The 22,535-nt window shown below is 41.2% G+C and overlaps 1 protein-coding gene across 2 annotated transcripts in view; it reads left to right on the top strand.

Moving 5' to 3' along the window:
- EPHA10 (EPH receptor A10) overlaps positions 1 to 22,535 on the top strand; it is a 589,871-nt gene that overhangs the window by 508,100 nt on the left and 59,236 nt on the right. For both annotated transcript variants that reach the window (XM_075264483.1, XM_075264482.1), the window contains exons 8-9: positions 7,207 to 7,315; positions 10,174 to 10,229. In XM_075264483.1, the coding sequence (XP_075120584.1) occupies positions 7,207 to 7,315; positions 10,174 to 10,229 (165 nt within the window). The remainder of the gene's footprint in view (positions 1 to 7,206; positions 7,316 to 10,173; positions 10,230 to 22,535) is intronic.

The following is a 22,535-nucleotide window of genomic DNA, read 5'->3' as shown; positions in this document are numbered from 1 at the left end:
GAATACCAGCTACAAAACCCTAGGGTGCCACAAAGTCAGCTGCCTCAGTTTCTCATCCATGAGTGGCCATGGATGAGAGACCTTTGTGACATCCTACGGGTGTTTAGAGGCTCCCTTCACCATGAATTTGCCCAAACTGGGGTTTTTAGAGGCTTACTCCACCATGAATTGGTCCAAACTGGGGTTTTTAGAGGCTCCCTCCACCATGAATTTCCCAAAACTTGGCTGTTTAGCGGCTCCCTTCACCATGAATTTGCCCAAACTGGGGTTTTTAGAGGCTCCCTCCACCATGAATTTGTCCAAACTGGGGTTTTTAGAGGCTCCCTCCACCATGAATTGGTCCAAACTGGGGGTTTTAGAGGCTCCCTCCACCATGAATTTGCCCAAACTGGGCTGTTTAGAGGCTCCCTCCACCATGAATTGGTCCAAACTGGGGTTTTTAGAGGCTCCCTCCACCATGAATTGGTCCAAACTGGGGTTTTTAGAGGCTCCCTCCACCATGAATTGGTCCAAACTGGGGTTTTTAGAGGCTCCCTCCACCATGAATTGGTCCAAACTGGGGGTTTTAGAGGCTCCCTCCACCATGAATTTGCCCAAACTCTGCTGGTTAGAGGCTCCCTCCACCATGAATTGGTCCAAACTGGGGTTTTTAGAGGCTCCCTCCACCATGAATTGGTCCAAACTGGGGTTTTTAGAGGCTCCCTCCACCATGAATTGGTCCAAACTGGGGTTTTTAGAGGCTCCCTCCACCATGAATTTGCCCAAACTGGGGTTTTTAGAGGCTCCCTCCACCATGAATTTGCCCAAACTCTGCTGGTTAGAGGCTCAATCCACCCTGATTTTCAAAACAAATGTTGGTGCCAACCTCAACTTACTACAAGGGCCAAATTCATTGCTGGTGACAAGCTCTCCAAGTGCCAAATACACATGTTTCAAGGTGTTTTCCTACTGTCTGAGAGGTGGTATTGAGTGTGTAAAGTGTGTAGTTGTTAGGCTGTGCTGTTGGGGTAATAGAGGGTCTTTGATGTGTTAGATGCCCCCAGACATGCTTCCCCTGCTGTCCCAGTGTCATTCCAGAGGTGTTGGCATCATTTCCTGGGGTGTCATCGTGGACTTGGTGACCCTCCAGACACGGATTTGGGTTTCCCCCTTAATGAGTATATGTTCCCCATAGACTATAATGGGGTTCGAAACCCGTTCGAACACACGAACAGTGAGCGGCTGTTCGATTCGAATTTCGAACCTCGAACATTTTAGTGTTCGCTCATCTCTAATGCTTTGTTATGGAGCTGTTACTGCAAATTGTCTAGCTCAATTGAATGAGATTAAACAGGACAAGCTGTAGTTGATCCTACAGTTGTTATCCAAACTAATCAACTATTGTGGCTCCTTCCATGTGGATAGTACAGAAGTTCTCTTGATAATGGAGCTGCAATACTGAATTACAAAAGCATATTTGGAAAGTGTATAAAAATCACTACTGGGCCTGCTTTGATTATGATTGTCCTGCTGACAGGCTCCCTGTAAAAAAACATATGACCAAGCCTATGTGACCAGCCCCACATACTAATATTGTACCAGCAACATTGAATTGCACATTTGTACAGAGATATGCTTCAAATTAATTCTTGTGTGCATGTAGCCTAATAGCAGAGTTGATCTCACTGGGGGCCTCACTTTCCATACTTCAGTAAGCCATGGGCTTCACTGGTGCTACTGTAAATGACAGCAATTATGGCATCAATTTAGAGTCAGAATTTACAAGTGGCAATTTCTGAGTACATCGATGGTAAACAGCAGCACTATATCACTCTAAAAATGACTAAATGTTTGGAGAACCAGTTTGGGGATAGATGGGTATCATCAAATAGACAATAACTTTATCACACTTTGTGATGGTGTTAGGGTAAGTTCCCACAGACAAAACCTTTTCCGCTGTGTGGATTTTTCATGGATAGCCACGACGGGATGCCGATACACTGCATCAGCATCCTGTCATGGCATCCCGCTCCTGATTAGGCCTGAATGAATGGGCCAAAGTAGGAGGGAGTCTCGAGCCGTGGACACTGCAGCTGAGTCACCGCAGAAACTGCATGAAGAAAGGGAATTTTGCTTCTTTTTCCCACTAGCTGAAAAAAATCGCTAGTGGGAAAAAACTGTTAGAGACTCTGGTTTTGCAGGCGGATTCTGCAGCAAACTCTGCCTGCAAAAAACTCTCTGTGAACATACCCTTAGAATGCAGCGCTAAATCCCTGTTTCACATTGTCGGCAGCAACATTAGATGACAACGACACATCATACGTACAAGTAATTTTATTAGTGCCTACTCCCAATAGGCTTATATTACCAGCAGACTACAATTATCACTGTATGTAAAATCCAGAAGGATCACATTAGTATTGAAGTGCTAATTGATATGGATTACACAAGCCAAAGTTTATATATATATATATATATATATATATATATATATATATATATATGTGTGTATATATATGTGTGTGTATAGATAGATAGATAAATAGATAGATAGATAGATATCATGAATCATGAATATATATTGAATATCAAGATTTTTGTGTGAGCAGCAGAAGGCTCAAATACTTGGCAAATACAGCCAGTGTTGGCCTTGTAATCTGAACTAACACCGCAAGACGAGGTCATGGATTAACTAGGGCAAGGATTTGATATCAATTTGGAAAAGAGCAGATTAGTTGGGGCAAGTGGTTTTTATCTGCTGAGAAATTGTATGTATGTATGAAAACCTTTCATTTTGTTCCATTAAAAAGCTCCAAAGCCACGACAGCCGCAGCTCACACACAGTTTGTTAAAAAGCCATGGCGCTGACATGCATGACAAAAATATTGTTGTCTGAGAAAGGGATGATTTCCATTTAAACAGACACCACCGTTATAAATGAAAGGTTGGAATGATAGCTTGCTCAGTATGAATTTTACAGATTGTGCTTAACGGGGCCTTAAATTGCATCCGTTTACTGCTCAAGAGACATTTTCAGAATGAATTGAATCCAATAAAAATTTTATGGAAAAAAGTGTAGCTGCCTAGAACCTTCTCATGCAAACATTGGGTGGCAGAAAATTAATGAATAAGAAAAGCATTCAGATGTCATCATTTTAATATGGCCTTGTGATAAACAGGAATATTTTTTCTCATGTCATCTCATATGAATGTATCAGTGCTATAGGAGCCAGAAGGATTCATTTTAATATTTTAGTAGAGTAATTTTGAAATACAGCTTTTATTAGACTATTATATTGGCCCTGTCAAAGGGCCAGCATATTGCTTTATGCTTATTTACAGTAACTTAATGGATCACAGATCTTTTCGATCTGGTTATTACTTTTTATGCTTAGGATACTCCTTTAAGTTCTGAGAAAAACATCAATTTTCTTAATAGTGGCCATTTACTCTTAAACTCTTTGTGTGAAAATAAATGAAATAGATGTGTTTAGAATGGCTGTGCAGTATATGAAAAGGTTTTTTTTTTTTTTCTGGAAACAGCACTGCTTTCATCTATAGTCAGCTTAAAGAGGACCTTTTATGGCTTGGGGCACAGGTAGTTCTATATACCGATCTGTGCCCTGGGTGAAGAGCTAGCGGTCCCGGTACCGTAGCTCTTTACAATCAGAAGAGCGTTTCTGACACTATGTCAATAGCGCTGTACAGTGTGAGCGGGGAGGAACGCCCCCTGCCTCTGCTCACAGTACTCGTCCTTAGACGAGTATTATCAGCAGGGGAGGGGGTGTTCCTCCCCGGTCTCAGAGCACAGCGCTATTGGCGCTGCTTGTACAGAAGGACGTTCCAGACAGAGTGTCAGAAATGCCCTTCTGACTGTAAAGAGCTACGGTACCGGGACCGCTAGCTCTTCACCCGGGGCACAGATCAGGAAGGCCGACAGTGCGCTGAATTCAGCGCACTGTCAGCTTTCCAGCAGTATATGGAACTGCCTGTTCTCCAAACCATGAAAGGTCCTCTTTAACGTAAGCTGCAATATCAGACATAGCAAATATATAAGAATGGCTCTGTCTCTGGACAAAAACAGGCCTTTTTGATTCATCTTAGGGGGCGTTCACGCTACTGTTGGTGACTGTCAGTAATGACCGTAGCTTTTGTCTGTTAAAATTTTTTAGCAACGGACCCTAGGTGAACCATCGGTAATCCATAAAAATTTCCATTAATTTCAATTGGATTTTATCTTGTGTCCATTTGTGTCAGAATCCGTCAGAAGTCGTTTTTGTTTTCCAGGGGACAAAAAATTCTACATGCAGGACTTTGTGTCCATTTGAAAAAAACGGATTCTTGTCGTACAGCAAGTGTCCATTATTTTTTTTAACTTTGAAGTCTATGGGCAACAGACTTATAATGGACAGTCAGGGTGGGTTCACATCTGCGCCCGATCTCCGCTTTGTGGGTTTCCGTCTTCTGCCAACAGGAGATGGAAACCCAACATTCAGTGTCCACCTGTGAGCGCCATTGAGCGTCTTCTGGTCTCCGCGGTGAAACCAATTTTTTTTTTAACTGGACACAAAGTCCTGCATATCAGACTTTGTGTCTGTTTAAAAAAAATAATAATGTTTTGCCACGGAGACCAGAAGACGCTCACGGCTGCTCACGGGCGGACACTTTGCAAACCCATTCAAATGAATGGGTTTGAAAACTGCCTGCCAGTTTCCGTCTCCTGTCCAGTTTCTCGGGCAGGAAACAGAAACCTGCAAAGCGGAGATTGGGCGCTGGTGTGAACCCACCCTAACTGATAACTCTCAGTTGCTGTCTCTTATTTTGTGTCTGTTGTTTTGTGCCATGCTCAGAAAGCAGAAACAAGGCAAAAAACGGACAGTATAAAAAAAACGGACACTGACACTAACTGACGTTAACTGATACTAACTGATGCTATTGTGTCCATTTTTTTTGCTAATCCATTAAATGGATCCGTGAAAAAAATGGACATGTTAACATCAGTTCCTGTCCATTAATGTTTTTTTTTTTTTTTTTTTTAAACAGACGCCTTCATAACAGAATCCAATGGTAGTGTGAACCCTGCCTTACATTACTTCTTTAGGTCTCTTGCTTGGAGCTTGAAGTGATGCACACAGAGTATCCATGGCTCTGGACTACACAGCCATGACACTCCATTAGGTCACTATATAATATCACCATATGGTACTGAATAACAAAAGATAAAACATATTTACTGATTAGACTGCAATTTGCTAAAAAAACTAAACTGTTGTTCATATCTTGCATTACATCTATTAAATATTTTGGACATTTTATCATAAAACCTTTTGAGAAATCTGGTATTTTTAGCCTAATCTAAGTTTATACTGTATAACTACAGAATTCATAACTCTTTTCCATTGTGCATTGGCTGTCAAAATAGATTCATATTGAAGAAAGCCTGGAGCACGGAGTTTACCTCTACAATGTCCATACTTCTTGGGAGCCTGCCAGCAGATGTAAATGTTGGGAATATCCACACAGAGATGATCTAATTGGTTAAGGATTACAATTTGTCTTGAAACCAATTCAACATATTATCCCGGCATGATAAGAAAAGCCTTGAAAGGCTGGGATTCACTCTCACACACAAGCTGGTCGTTCAGACACAAATAGGATGTTATTGGTATTATTAGGTTATTGCTGGATATTAGTTTATGATAACTTGTTGTTTTGCGAAAAGTTGCTTAACATATGATACACATCTGAATTTTCAGCTCAGAGAACATGTAAAAGATGACACATATGTACATTTAACAGAAATCTCCATCTTATGCCACTGTCAAGACAAACCATGGCATAATGTATTTACCACTTTAACCCCTTAAGGTCTGAGTCAATTTTCATTTTTAAACATCCTTTTTTTATCTTCCTCACATTCCAAAAGCCATAATTTTTCATTTTTCAAAATCACATGATGACCTATCATTTGCAGAACAAATTATACTTTCTCATGGTACTATTCAATATCCTGTGCTATTGGGAAACTAAAAAAAAAATAAGAAAAAGAAGAATGTGGAGGAATTGGGGGAAAAAACACATTTGCATCAATTTCTTAAAGGGTTTAATTTTTATGGCATTTTGTATGTGGTAAAAATGACATGTTACCTGTATTCTGTGGGTCAGTACGATTACATGTACAGAGCTGGGTATGGCGTCTTTCTATGGAGTGCATTGTAAATAGAGCTGTATGGATACATTTGATATACACGTAGGAGCTTTTCCAACATAGATGGCAAATGTAAGTCCAAAATGCAATGTAGACAGAACTTTAGTAGTGTATACAGACAATAGTTCCTTAAGTAGACAAATCATTCTATAGACTGACAGTGTACAGCCAGTGAAGAAGGCATTATGGGGGGAGGGAGGTGCATTCATTCTTAACCTATTTCAAACCTTTATGATTGTTCATATTATGACAGCATTGTTATTATTGACCACTTTCAAACCAATATTGAGAGAGAAATGTTATTGTACGTATGGTGAAAAGATTTTCCTTTATATTTTCTGGATCAATTCCTCACAGTTTTCTAGCTCTCTGCTTGCTTTCATTCATTCTGCAAATGAGTCCATGTGATATACAGTCCATGGTCATGTGATATACATACAGATGATAGCTCGTTATAGTCACAGCCTGGTAATCAGATGCCTGCCTGGTAACGAGCTGTGCCCCTGTGTGCCCATCACATGACCATGGACTGATTTTTCTCCACTGAACGTAAGCAGAATGAATCAATTCAAGCAGAGATCTAGAAAAAGTGAATAATTTGTACAGAGTGTATATTGGACAATTGCAGAACTTTTTATTATATAGGCACTAACAATTGTCTTATTAAAGAATCTGTGATGTGGGCATGGTAGTGGCTTTTGCTTTTTAATTTTTTTTCTACACTTTTTTTTGCTAAATGTTTAATTGCAATAATTAATTGCACGACTATCACAATACATCTAAAAGGTGCTGTTACACTGCATTAAATGCCGCCACTCATGTCTACGATTTACCGCTAATTAACAGCTGCAACTAGACTTGCAACCCGAAACAATGGTGAGACCGGGTACAGATTGGCAATTAGCAGTAAATCTCGGACATTACTTGCATCCACTAACACTCATGTAATAGCACCTATTGTCTATAGAGCTTAATGAACTAACAGAACACTCCTCATTGTCTTTTTATTTACATTGCAGTGGCGCTGGCATCCAGTGAACAGAATCCGCTAATCATCATTGTGATAGTGTCCATAGCAGGATTCATTGTGCTGCTGTCTATGGTAATAGGACTCATGATATGGAGGAGGTAAGACTCTTTGTTGGCGAATACTACTAATAGTCTACAAATTATCCATTGATTTACATTGGTTTACACATTACAGTTGTATGTGGGATTTGATTAATATCAACCACATACAGTACAACAATAATTATGTGGCAATACAGGTAGTTTCCAATTGATGATAATTGCCTCATATAGTTAACAGAATAAACTACACTGTAGGGCTGCTTTACCAATGTGTTATAAGGAGCTTATTACTGATGACAAAATACATATGTTAACATTTCTTGTCAAACTGGTCTCAGTATGGTCAGTATACTAGATTTTTACAAAACCATCTTGTATACAGTAAAGATTGAAGAACAATTTTTCTTCTTACAGAGGTTTCACACCCAGTTTATGTGGCACCTTTTCATGCAACTTTTTTTAGTAAGTGAATTCAAATGTAATGTAAAATATAAAATAAAGACATATATATATTTTCCTATAAATACTGCTCATATTATAATCATGTAAAATTCTTTCAGTGCTGAAACGAAGTGCTGTAAGAGAGAGTGCACACAAAGTTTTTTGGCGCTGATTTTGATGCTGAATCTGCCTCAAAATCAGCCTCCAAAAAAAAACCTCTCAACAGAACTCTATTGGCTTTTTTGGAGGCTGATTTTGAGGCGGATTCAGCATCAAAATCAGCGCCAAAAAACTCTGTGTGCACTGACCCTGAACAGCTCATGAATCATTATTGATTCTACTAGTTGTTTTTGGTCACTGTGGCAATGGCACCCGAGCACTCACATTTTAGGGAGCCTTCACACGGAGTAAACGCTTTGCTCATTCTGAACGTAAACTCGTTCAGCGTGAGCGGCGTTAAAACAGATCCCATTGATGTCTATGGGTGCCGACATATGCGTGTATCACATTGAAAGCACCCATAGAAGTCAATGGGATCAGGGGCCACACGGTGGCTCAGTGGTTAGCACTGTAGCCTTGCAGCACTGGAGTCCTGGTGTTCAGGTGTTCAAATCCCACCAAGGGCAAAAAAACATCTGCAAGGAGTTTGTATGTTCTCCCCGTGTTTGCATGGATTTCCATCCCATATTCCAAAAAAAGACATACTGATAGGGAAAAATGTACATTGTGAGCTCTATATGGGGCTCACAATCTACATTTAAAAAAAAAAAAAAAAGTCAATGGGATCTGTTTTAACGCTGCTCACTGTGAACGAGTTTTATGTTCAGAATGAGCGAGCATTTACTCCATGTGAAGGCTCCCTTGATGTGTATTAATTGGAAACTGTGGAATATACATGTGAGGTCTGGTCCTTATCAAGAAAATGCTTTATAAAACTTGCCTTGATAAGTTTCACAGTAGTGAAAAATACAAGCAGTAGATTCTCCATAGTAATAAAAAGGAAAATAAAAAGATATATATATATATATATATATATATATATATATATATATATATATATATACAAAATCTTTCTAAGAAATTTCTTAATATAGGTGGAAGATCCACCAGGGTCAGTGCTATGGTGCAGACATTGTCATTAAAATTAAGAATACCATACCAGGATTTAACCTGGAGGTGCAAAACATCTCAAGCATACCATAACAAGGGCCATTGGGGTACATGTATACATTTACTGATATGTATTAATAATTGTTAAGAGCACTGTTTGACACAATACTTTGAAACAACTTCATGTAAGACTTAAGAATAATGGAAAGAAAATAAAAAAGAAAACTAATGAATTAATTTGAAAATGAATCTAGGGGGAGAGGGGATAGGGATCACCCATCAAGATCAATTTGCAAATTCTAACCTGTGCTAGTAACTGGACTGAAGGCTACTCAGGGAAACTAGCACCTGGACAATTTTCATCAACCCCAATGAGGTTCTTCTATTAATTCCGTGCCACATGGTGACTCACTGGATTTTCAATGCCTGAATGTGGAAGGAAATTATATAGTTTTACTCTTTCGGGTAACCATGGCGACAACTATAACATAGAAATTTCCAAAAATAGAATCAATATAATGGCGCCAACTGGTACTAAAATGTCAAACATAAAGGCTGTGTGAGCTTTGTAGAAACATTTATCTGGATAAGTCTCTGATCATCCTTCAAGCTGACACAGAAACATTAAGTAAATTTTACTAATATAAGTGTGCCAGAATTCTGATGGAATTTGTCCAAAAAACTGGCAGAACGTACATGCAGTGTGCCAGATATATTATATGTTACACACACTTGTACATCAATAGATAAGGGGATTTCATGAAGGGAATATGGCCTAAAATGGGCCAAACTGAATGAAAATGTTAGTGAAAGAAATTGGTGTAAAGTTTAAAGTTTGCACCAAAATTTAGCACATGACATCAGTCACTGTGATAAATGTGACACGTCTAGTCTAAGCTGTCTACATTTAAGATAACTAATAATACATCTGCCCTACTATGTCTAGTCGGAGAGCTATATCCTAAATGTGAAGCTGTCTCAATATGCCAGTATGTGCCGATCTCTTATTACATCCAAAGAATTCCTTTTTTACTGTTATTTTCAGTGGCTGTCACTCAATCAAATCTAAAGGGTAAAATTCATTGCAAACCCTGCATGTTAATATATGTGACGTTACATGCAGATTTTACTGGGACATTCACTTTGTCAAGCTTATATAAACATATTCACTATCAATATCTTATATACAAGTCTATCTAAAAGTCAGTTATAACAAAGGATTCATTTTACACATCGTCTCTTTTTCTTATTCATTGCTTTTTGCTTCATTTGCAACCCGGTGATATAAATAACGTGTCTTACCTTATTATTCTTCACATTCCTCATATGGAATTTTAAGCAAACATTGTCCTCCCTTTCTCCAGGCAATGTGGCTACAGCAAGGCCAGTCAGGATGGAGATGAAGAACTCTACTTTCACTGTGAGTAAACTAGGAATAATTTCATTATATCAAATGTCTTCTCAAGTGTCTACAGAATGACCACAAATAAAACTAATATTTGTTTCCACTTCTTGTTAACACTTAATGATGGACAAAGTTCTGAAGATTAGTTTTGTGTTCGGACGAAGAGATCCTCCAGTTTGGCTCGGTCCTAACTTGTTTAGATAGAATCAAACTATCTTCAGACCCCAGAGTATAATAGGTGTAAGCCCAAGGGAGGTATAAGCCCAAGCATTTATACCTTTACTCACCTCTTTCGGGCTTCCTTGTGGTGCCCAGAACCTGCCAATTTCAGATGAGATTGTTTTCTTATGCATGTGGAGAAATTCTCACTCTCCTGGACAGGTGATGTTGGACGACAGAGGCTATGATTAGAGATGAGCAAACAGTGTTCTATCGAACTCATGTTCGATCGGATATTAGGCTGTTCGGCATGTTCGAATCGAATCGAACACCGCGTGGTAAAGTGCGCCATTACTCGATTCCCCTCCCACCTTCCCTGGCGCCTTTTTTGCTCCAATAACAGCGCAGGGTAGGTGGGACAGGAACTACGACACCGGTGACGTTGAGAAAAGTAGGCAAAACCCATTGGCTGCCGAAAACATGTGACCTCTAATTTAAAAGAACAGCGACGCCCAGCTTCGCGTCATTCTGAGCTTGCAATTCACCGGGGACGGAGGTTTCCGTCCAGTTAGCTAGGGGTTAGATTCTGGGTAGGCAGGGACAGGCTAGAATAGGAAGGAGAAGACAACCACAACAGCTCTTGTAAGAGCTAAATTCCAGGGAGAAGCTTGTCAGTGTAACGTGGCACTGACAGGCTCAATCGCCGCAACCCAGCTTTCCCAGGATCCTGAATGGAATACACTGTCAGTGTATTCCCGTATACCCGATATATACCCCCGATACCCGTTCCAACGGTGTGCCCCCCCACCTTCACCCCAGAAATACCCTGCAAGTCTCCTAGCAATAGAATTGGGGCTATATACACCTACTATTTTTGCTACTGCCATATGGTGCCATTGTCTCACTGGGAATTCAAAGAATATATTGGGCTTACATATAACTTCAATTCCAGGGAGAAGCTTGTCAGTGTAACGTGGCACTGACGGGCTCAATCGCCGCAACCCAGCTTTCCCAGGATCCTGAATGGAACACACTGACAGTGTATTCTCGTATACCCCATATATACACCCCAAATCCCCGTTCCAACGGTGTGCCCCCCCACCTTCACCTCAGAAATACCCTGCAAGTCCCCTAGCAATAGAATTGGGGCTATATACACCCACAATTTTTGCTACTGGTATATAGTGCCATTGTCTGACTGGGAATTCAAAGAATATATTGGGGTTATGTGCACCCACAATTTTTACTACTGGTATACAGTGCCATTGACTGGGAATTCAAAGAATATATGGGGGTTACGTGCACCCACAATTTTTGCTACTGCTATACAGTGCCATTGTCTGACTGGGAATTCAAAGAATATATGGGGGTTATGTGCACCCACAATTTTTGCTACTGCTATACAGTGCCATTGTCTCACTGGGAATTCAAAGAATATATTGGGGTTATGTGCACCCACAATTTTTACTACTGGTATACAGTGCCATTGTCTGACTGGGAATTCAAAGAATATATGGGGGTTATGTGCACCCACAATTTTTGCTACTGCTATACAGTGCCATTGTCTCACTGGGAATTCAAAGAATATATTGGGGTTATGTGCACCCACAGTTTTTACTACTGGTATACAGTGCCATTGTCTGACTGGGAATTCAAAGAATATATGGGGGTTATGTGCACCCACAATTTTTAATACTGGTATACAGTGCCATTGTCTGACTGGGAATTCAAAGAATATATTGGGGTTATGTGCACCCACAATTTTTACTACTGGTATACAGTGCCATTGTCTGACTGGGAATTCAAAGAATATATGGGGGTTACGTGCACCCACAATTTTTGCTACTGCTATACAGTGCCATTGTCTCACTGGGAATTCAAAGAATATATTGGGGTTATGTGCACCCACAATTTTTACTACTGGTACACAGTGCCATTGTCTGACTGGGAATTCAAAGAATATATGGGGGTTACGTGCACCCACAATTTTTGCTACTGCTATACAGTTCCATTGTCTCACTGGGAATTCAAAGAATATATGGGGGTTATGTGCACCCACAATTTTTACTACTGGTATATAGTGCTATTGTCTGACTGGGAATTCAAAGAATATATGGGGGTTACGTGCACCCACAATTTTTGCTACTGCTATACAGTGCCATTGTCTGACTGGGAATTCAAAGAATATATTAGGGTTATGTGCACCCACTATTTTTAATACTGGTATACAGTGCCATTGTCTGACTGGGAATTCAAAGAATATATGGGGGTTATGTGCACCCACAATTTTTGCTACTGCTATACAGTGCCATTGTCTCACTGGGAATTCAAAGAATATATGGGGGTTATGTGCACCCACAATTTTTACTACTGGTATACAGTGCCATTGTCTGACTGGGAATTCAAAGAATATATGGGGGTTACGTGCACCCACAATTTTTGCTACTGCTATACAGTGCCATTGTCTCACTGGGAATTCAAAGAATATATTGGGGTTATGTGCACCCACAATTTTTACTACTGGTATATAGTGCCATTGTCTGACTGGGAATTCAAAGAATATATGGGGGTTACGTGCACCCACAATTTTTGCTACTGCTATACAGTGCCATTGTCTGACTGGGAATTCAAAGAATATATTGGGGTTATGTGCACCCACTATTTTTAATACTGGTATACAGTGCCATTGTCTGACTGGGAATTCAAAGAATATATGGGGGTTATGTGCACCCACAATTTTTACTACTGGTATACAGTGCCATTGTCTGACTGGGAATTCAAAGAATATATGGGGGTTACGTGCACCCACAATTTTTGCTACTGCTATACAGTTCCATTGTCTCACTGGGAATTCAAAGAATATATGGGGGTTATGTGCACCCACAATTTTTACTACTGGTATATAGTGCCATTGTCTGACTGGGAATTCAAAGAATATATGGGGGTTACGTGCACCCACAATTTTTGCTACTGCTATACAGTGCCATTGTCTGACTGGGAATTCAAAGAATATATTGGGGTTATGTGCACCCACAATTTTTACTACTGGTATACAGTGCCATTGTCTGACTGGGAATTCAAAGAATATATGGGGGTTATGTGCACCCACAATTTTTGCTACTGCTATACAGTGCCATTGTCTCACTGGGAATTCAAAGAATATATTGGGGTTATGTGCACCCACAATTTTTACTACTGGTATATAGTGCCATTGTCTGACTGGGAATTCAAAGAATATATGGGGGTTATGTGCACCCACAATTTTTACTACTGGTATACAGTGCCATTGTCTGACTGGGAATTCAAAGAATATATGGGGGTTATGTGCACCCACAATTTTTGCTACTGCTATACAGTGCCATTGTCTCACTGGGAATTCAAAGAATATATTGGGGTTATGTGCACCCACAATTTTTACTACTGGTATACAGTGCCATTGTCTGACTGGAAATTCAAAGAATATATGGGGGTTATGTGCACCCACAATTTTTAATACTGGTATACAGTGCCATTGTCTCACTGGGAATTCAAAGAATATATTGGGAATACAAATACCCTCATTTCTTGCTACTGCCATATAGTGCCAGTGTCTGACTGGGAATTCAAAGAATATATTGGGGTTATGTGCACCCACAATTTTTACTACTGGTATACAGTGCCATTGTCTGACTGGGAATTCAAAGAATATATGGGGGTTACGTGCACCCACAATTTTTGCTACTGCTATACAGTGCCATTGTCTCACTGGGAATTCAAAGAATATATTGGGGTTATGTGCACCCACAATTTTTACTACTGGTATACAGTGCCATTGTCTGACTGGGAATTCAAAGAATATATGGGGGTTATGTGCACCCACAATTTTTGCTACTGCTATACAGTGCCATTGTCTCACTGGGAATTCAAAGAATATATTGGGGTTATGTGCACCCACAATTTTTACTACTGGTATACAGTGCCATTGTCTGACTGGGAATTCAAAGAATATATGGGGGTTATGTGCACCCACAATTTTTGCTACTGCTATACAGTTCCATTGTCTCACTGGGAATTCAAAGAATATATGGGGGTTATGTGCACCCACAATTTTTACTACTGGTATATAGTGCCATTGTCTGACTGGGAATTCAAAGAATATATGGGGGTTACGTGCACCCACAATTTTTGCTACTGCTATACAGTGCCATTGTCTCACTGGGAATTCAAAGAATATATTGGGAATACAAATACCCTCATTTCTTGCTACTGCCATATAGTGCCAGTGTCTGACTGGGAATTCAAAGAATATATTGGGGTTATGTGCACCCACAATTTTTACTACTGGTATACAGTGCCATTGTCTGACTGGGAATTCAAAGAATATATGGGGGTTACGTGCACCCACAATTTTTGCTACTGCTATACAGTGCCATTGTCTCACTGGGAATTCAAAGAATATATTGGGGTTATGTGCACCCACAATTTTTACTACTGGTATACAGTGCCATTGTCTGACTGGGAATTCAAAGAATATATGGGGGTTATGTGCACCCACAATTTTTGCTACTGCTATACAGTGCCATTGTCTCACTGGGAATTCAAAGAATATATTGGGGTTATGTGCACCCACAATTTTTACTACTGGTATACAGTGCCATTGTCTGACTGGGAATTCAAAGAATATATGGGGGTTATGTGCACCCACAATTTTTGCTACTGCTATACAGTTCCATTGTCTCACTGGGAATTCAAAGAATATATGGGGGTTATGTGCACCCACAATTTTTACTACTGGTATATAGTGCCATTGTCTGACTGGGAATTCAAAGAATATATGGGGGTTACGTGCACCCACAATTTTTGCTACTGCTATACAGTGCCATTGTCTGACTGGGAATTCAAAGAATATATTGGGGTTATGTGCACCCACTATTTTTAATACTGGTATACAGTGCCATTGTCTGACTGGGAATTCAAAGAATATATGGGGGTTATGTGCACCCACAATTTTTGCTACTGCTATACAGTGCCATTGTCTGACTGGGAATTCAAAGAATATATTGGGGTTACGTGCACCCACAATTTTTACTACTGGTATACAGTGCCATTGTCTGACTGGGAATTCAAAGAATATATGGGGGTTATGTGCACCCACAATTTTTACTACTGGTATACAGTGCCATTGTCTGACTGGGAATTCAAAGAATATATGGGGGTTATGTGCACCCACAATTTTTACTACTGGTATACAGTGCCATTGTCTGACTGGGAATTCAAAGAATATATGGGGGTTATGTGCACCCACAATTTTTGCTACTGCTATACAGTGCCATTGTCTCACTGGGAATTCAAAGAATTTATTGGGGTTATGTGCACCCACAATTTTTACTACTGGTATACAGTGCCATTGTCTGACTGGGAATTCAAAGAATATATGGGGGTTATGTGCACCCACAATTTTTGCTACTGCTATACAGTGCCATTGTCTGACTGGGAATTCAAAGAATATATTGGGGTTATGTGCACCCACTATTTTTAATACTGGTATACAGTGCCATTGTCTGACTGGGAATTCAAAGAATATATGGGGGTTATGTGCACCCACAATTTTTGCTACTGCTATACAGTGCCATTGTCTGACTGGGAATTCAAAGAATATATTGGGGTTACGTGCACCCACAATTTTTACTACTGGTATACAGTGCCATTGTCTGACTGGGAATTCAAAGAATATATGGGGGTTATGTGCACCCACAATTTTTACTACTGGTATACAGTGCCATTGTCTGACTGGGAATTCAAAGAATATATGGGGGTTATGTGCACCCACAATTTTTACTACTGGTATACAGTGCCATTGTCTGACTGGGAATTCAAAGAATATATGGGGGTTACGTGCACCCACAATTTTTGCTACTGCTATACAGTGCCATTGTCTCATTGGGAATTCAAAGAATATATTGGGGTTATGTGCACCCACAATTTTTACTACTGGTATACAGTGCCATTGTCTGACTGGGAATTCAAAGAATATATGGGGGTTATGTGCACCCACAATTTTTGCTACTGCTATACAGTGCCATTGTCTCACTGGGAATTCAAAGAATATATTGGGGTTATGTGCACCCACAATTTTTACTACTGGTATACAGTGCCATTGTCTGACTGGGAATTCAAAGAATATATGGGGGTTATGTGCACCCACAATTTTTGCTACTGCTATACAGTTCCATTGTCTCACTGGGAATTCAAAGAATATATGGGGGTTATGTGCACCCACAATTTTTACTACTGGTATATAGTGCCATTGTCTGACTGGGAATTCAAAGAATATATGGGGGTTACGTGCACCCACAATTTTTGCTACTGCTATACAGTGCCATTGTCTGACTGGGAATTCAAAGAATATATTGGGGTTATGTGCACCCACTATTTTTAATACTGGTATACAGTGCCATTGTCTGACTGGGAATTCAAAGAATATATGGGGGTTATGTGCACCCACAATTTTTGCTACTGCTATACAGTGCCATTGTCTGACTGGGAATTCAAAGAATATATTGGGGTTACGTGCACCCACAATTTTTACTACTGGTATACAGTGCCATTGTCTGACTGGGAATTCAAAGAATATATGGGGGTTATGTGCACCCACAATTTTTACTACTGGTATACAGTGCCATTGTCTGACTGGGAATTCAAAGAATATATGGGGGTTATGTGCACCCACAATTTTTGCTACTGCTATACAGTGCCATTGTCTCACTGGGAATTCAAAGAATATATTGGGGTTATGTGCACCCACAATTTTTACTACTGGTATACAGTGCCATTGTCTGACTGGGAATTCAAAGAATATATGGGGGTTATGTGCACCCACAATTTTTAATACTGGTATACAGTGCCATTGTCTCACTGGGAATTCAAAGAATATATTGGGAATACAAATACCCTCATTTCTTGCTACTGCCATATAGTGCCAGTGTCTGACTGGGAATTCAAAGAATATATTGGGGTTATGTGCACCCACAATTTTTACTACTGGTATACAGTGCCATTGTCTGACTGGGAATTCAAAGAATATATGGGGGTTACGTGCACCCACAATTTTTGCTACTGCTATACAGTGCCATTGTCTCACTGGGAATTCAAAGAATATATTGGGGTTATGTGCACCCACAATTTTTACTACTGGTATACAGTGCCATTGTCTGACTGGGAATTCAAAGAATATATGGGGGTTATGTGCACCCACAATTTTTGCTACTGCTATACAGTGCCATTGTCTCACTGGGAATTCAAAGAATATATTGGGGTTATGTGCACCCACAATTTTTACTACTGGTATACAGTGCCATTGTCTGACTGGGAATTCAAAGAATATATGGGGGTTATGTGCACCCACAATTTTTGCTACTGCTATACAGTTCCATTGTCTCACTGGGAATTCAAAGAATATATGGGGGTTATGTGCACCCACAATTTTTACTACTGGTATATAGTGCCATTGTCTGACTGGGAATTCAAAGAATATATGGGGGTTACGTGCACCCACAATTTTTGCTACTGCTATACAGTGCCATTGTCTGACTGGGAATTCAAAGAATATATTGGGGTTATGTGCACCCACTATTTTTAATACTGGTATACAGTGCCATTGTCTGACTGGGAATTCAAAGAATATATGGGGGTTATGTGCACCCACAATTTTTGCTACTGCTATACAGTGCCATTGTCTGACTGGGAATTCAAAGAATATATTGGGGTTACGTGCACCCACAATTTTTACTACTGGTATACAGTGCCATTGTCTGACTGGGAATTCAAAGAATATATGGGGGTTATGTGCACCCACAATTTTTACTACTGGTATACAGTGCCATTGTCTGACTGGGAATTCAAAGAATATATGGGGGTTATGTGCACCCACAATTTTTACTACTGGTATACAGTGCCATTGTCTGACTGGGAATTCAAAGAATATATGGGGGTTATGTGCACCCACAATTTTTGCTACTGCTATACAGTGCCATTGTCTCACTGGGAATTCAAAGAATTTATTGGGGTTATGTGCACCCACAATTTTTACTACTGGTATACAGTGCCATTGTCTGACTGGGAATTCAAAGAATATATGGGGGTTATGTGCACCCACAATTTTTGCTACTGCTATACAGTGCCATTGTCTGACTGGGAATTCAAAGAATATATTGGGGTTATGTGCACCCACTATTTTTAATACTGGTATACAGTGCCATTGTCTGACTGGGAATTCAAAGAATATATGGGGGTTATGTGCACCCACAATTTTTGCTACTGCTATACAGTGCCATTGTCTCACTGGGAATTCAAAGAATATATTGGGGTTATGTGCACCCACAATTTTTACTACTGGTATACAGTGCCATTGTCTGACTGGGAATTCAAAGAATATATGGGGGTTACGTGCACCCACAATTTTTGCTACTGCTATACAGTTCCATTGTCTCACTGGGAATTCAAAGAATATATGGGGGTTATGTGCACCCACAATTTTTACTACTGGTATATAGTGCCATTGTCTGACTGGGAATTCAAAGAATATATGGGGGTTATGTGCACCCACAATTTTTAATACTGGTATACAGTGCCATTGTCTGACTGGGAATTCAAAGAATATATTAGGGTTATGTGCACCCACTATTTTTAATACTGGTATACAGTGCCATTGTCTGACTGGGAATTCAAAGAATATATGGGGGTTATGTGCACCCACAATTTTTGCTACTGCTATACAGTGCCATTGTCTGACTGGGAATTCAAAGAATATATGGGGGTTATGTGCACCCACAATTTTTGCTACTGCTATACAGTGCCATTGTCTCACTGGGAATTCAAAGAATATATTGGGGTTATGTGCACCCACAATTTTTACTACTGGTATACAGTGCCATTGTCTGACTGGGAATTCAAAGAATATATGGGGGTTACGTGCACCCACAATTTTTGCTACTGGTATACAGTGCCATTGTCTCACTGGGAATTCCACAAATAATTTGGGGATTCATTCACCCTACATCTCAGGCTCTTGCCATATTCACCCAGGTTGTCAGTGCTGCACCAGCTCGTTCCCAGACAGCTCGGCCCGAAAAACACGTTACCTATATAGAGGATTTGGACAATGAAGACAACATGTTCTAAATCTAATGTCTGCACCTTCTCCAGAATTAAAATAAAGGCAGCGTTTAACTTTCAAATAGCACTGCACAAAGGAAGAGCTTATCAGCTTGTCTCATGACATGCTACTGAAAAGTTTCATTTGTGTATCTTAATGTAAATATAGTTGTATAAGCTTTTTGGGTTTTAGGCACTGCCAAGTTATTTATTACCACCCGCTCCCTTATAATGATGATGACGCCAAAGTCACTGTGGGTGTTCAGAGCTCACAGCTTTGGGTGACATTTGTCTTGCTCTCTGTCGGTACCAGCTGTCTTTTTGGATACCGTAAAGTTATGTTGACTTTATTAACAGCTATAGAAGCTTTAGCCAGGTTGTGACGGTGTGTAACCCTAACAACACTAAGTGGGATACACATTAATAGTCAGTCTATGTACGCTAAACGTATCACTGAAGTAATTTTTTTTCCCTCTCCCCTAATATAAGAAAGGAACAGACATTAGACCTAGACCGGGGTTCGAGGCTTGAAAAAATCCAGTATTATTTGTTCTTCATGATGTGAAATATGTGTTGAAAAGCAACCCAAGATGAAGTCAGCCATGTGTGCCAGTGTGTTACTTGGCATGCCTTTGCTGGCCCCAACTGTAAGGGTCACTCTCCATTTCCTCCATTTTCCACTCCCCTTCACACCATTTGTGGTGAAGCAATGGGATGCACTGAAGTGCACCCTCTAGCCTCGTGTGGGATAGGGACATCAGATGCCACTCCAACCCCCTCGTCTTCCTCCGCCAGCCAACGGTGCGAAGATGAGAGGAGTGTGCTCTGAATGTTTTCTGCCTAGCAGAGGCTAGTTCTCACTTACGAAAATGGCCCCACTTTGACCTGTATATCAGGCACAATGGTGTAGGTTTCAAAGAAACATGGCACCAACAAGTTGGAAAACATGGGCCATGCGTGGACCGTGTTTGAGTCTGGCAAGCTCCAGATCTGCTACCAGGTTCCAGCCATTATCACAGGCGCAAAAATGCCAGGCCCCAGGTGTAGCAGGGAAAAAAAAAATGCCATCTCAGCCAGGATGGCATCCCTGACCTCGGAGGCACTGTGCTGTCTGTCCCCCAAGCTGATCAGTTTCAGCACGGCCTGCTGACATCTCCCCATGCCAGTGTTACAGTGTTTTCCGCTAGTAGCTGGGGTGGAGGTTGCAGCTTCGTAGGGTTTCAGTCTACTCCTGCCATGAATTTTGGCCTGGGAGAGGAGATAGGCCACCCCAGTTTGCACCCGGGGAACAGACTCCACCACATTCACCCTGCCTGTCATTAAAGATAAGCACTGCAGCATCCCTGACCACAGGCGCTTGTCCATGTGTCGGTGGTCAAGTGGACCTTGCAGCAAAGCGCAGAGCTCTGGGCCCGACTGATGTTATGGGACACATGCAGGCGCAAGGCAGAGACAGCACACCAAGAGAAGTAGTAACGGCTAGGCCCAGCATAGGGAGGTGCCCCAGCTGCCATCTGCTGACGGAAGGCCTGGGTCTCCAGAAGCATAAACAAACACCAACATCTCCAGGGCCAGCAGTTTATCGATGAGGCTGTTACAGGCTTGGGCATGGGGGTGGGTTGTATTGTACTTCTGCCTGCAATGAAAAGCTTGGGAAATGTGGAGTGGCTGGGAAGAGGCGCATGATGGTGCAGGCCAAAAGGGCGCATGAGGGTGAACTCCCCAATGTGTCAGAGATAGGTGTGTAGGTGTCCTTGCATCATATACTTGCACCATATTTGGCTTTGGAAGTTAATTTTGTGCCAAAAAGTGGTTAAGACAGCGATCCCTCAGCTACTCCCGTTACACTGTCTATTGAAGTTACCATCTGTGGAAGTGGACCACCACTTGTAAGATCCCAAAGGAAGCAGGCAAGAGATGTGCAGTGCAGAAAAAAAGATGAGAAAATAAGTGTAGGCTGTAGAGCACAGAGGGATTGGAGAGGACAGAGCTGGTGTCGGCCAGGTATTCCCACAACATGCACCTATACTTGTCCCTCCTGGTGACACTAGGCCCCTGAGTGGCAGTAATTTGTCCAGGGGGGCCATTAACGTGTTCCAGACCTAGGAATAAGTCTTCCAACAGGGTAGAGTTTTGCATGCCTTTGCTTCTACCCACTGTTTTTGCTGCTTAGCTTCCCTCCACATCTACTCTGCTTTCACCCCTAAACATCACCCCAGTTTATGCCTTTGCTTCTACCCAGGTTTTTTGTTGATTTAGCTTCCCTCTACATCTACACTGCTTTAGCCCCTAGACATCACCCCTGTCCATGTGGGGTCGGTGGCCTCGTCATCCACCAACTCCTCTTCCAATTGCGCACTGCCCCCTTACTGCAAACCGCACATGACCACAGCTTGCCTTGATGGCAACTGTGTCTCATGATCCCCACTTAGGTCCAGACAAGTCGGTGGCGGGTCCAAAACCCCAAAATTGGAAGGAAATGGCAGATGCTGCAGTATTTCTAACACCTGTTCCTGGTGCTCGGGCCTGGTCTGTGTTGTACCCTGCACCCTGCTTAACGCATCTGCCATATCCGAAGTTGTGCTGAGCGCATGCTAATGTTTCGTGTCCAGTGCAATGGATGGGATGGGATTTCACATAAGTCTGCCACCCATGGCCACTCATGGTTGAGCAACTGAGGGAGTTGACTTTGACGAACCCGAGGGTTTTGGAGTTGGAACTACATCAAAGGTCTGTGCTGCTCACACACTCTGCTCAACACATGATATGTTTAGTGCCAGCAGTATGGAGACGTCGCACAACAGCCGTTGTTCCAGCAGGTACAGGCGTTGTAGGAGTGCATAGAGGCTAGCAGCGGCAACTATACACTTTAAAAACTATCCGCACAAGCGCCACACTTTCACCAGTAGCTCAGGAACATTGGGGTACCTTTTTCAAAAGATTAGCAGCAATGAGTTAAAAACGTGGCCCAGGCATGGAATATGTTGCAGGCTGCCAAGCTACAGAGCCAATCCCAGGTTACGGCCATTA

This window comes from Leptodactylus fuscus, chromosome 2 (genome assembly GCF_031893055.1).
Source record: "Leptodactylus fuscus isolate aLepFus1 chromosome 2, aLepFus1.hap2, whole genome shotgun sequence".
In the NCBI taxonomy this organism is placed as follows: Eukaryota; Metazoa; Chordata; class Amphibia; order Anura; family Leptodactylidae; genus Leptodactylus; species Leptodactylus fuscus.
This window is presented reverse-complemented; position numbering and strand designations above follow the sequence as displayed.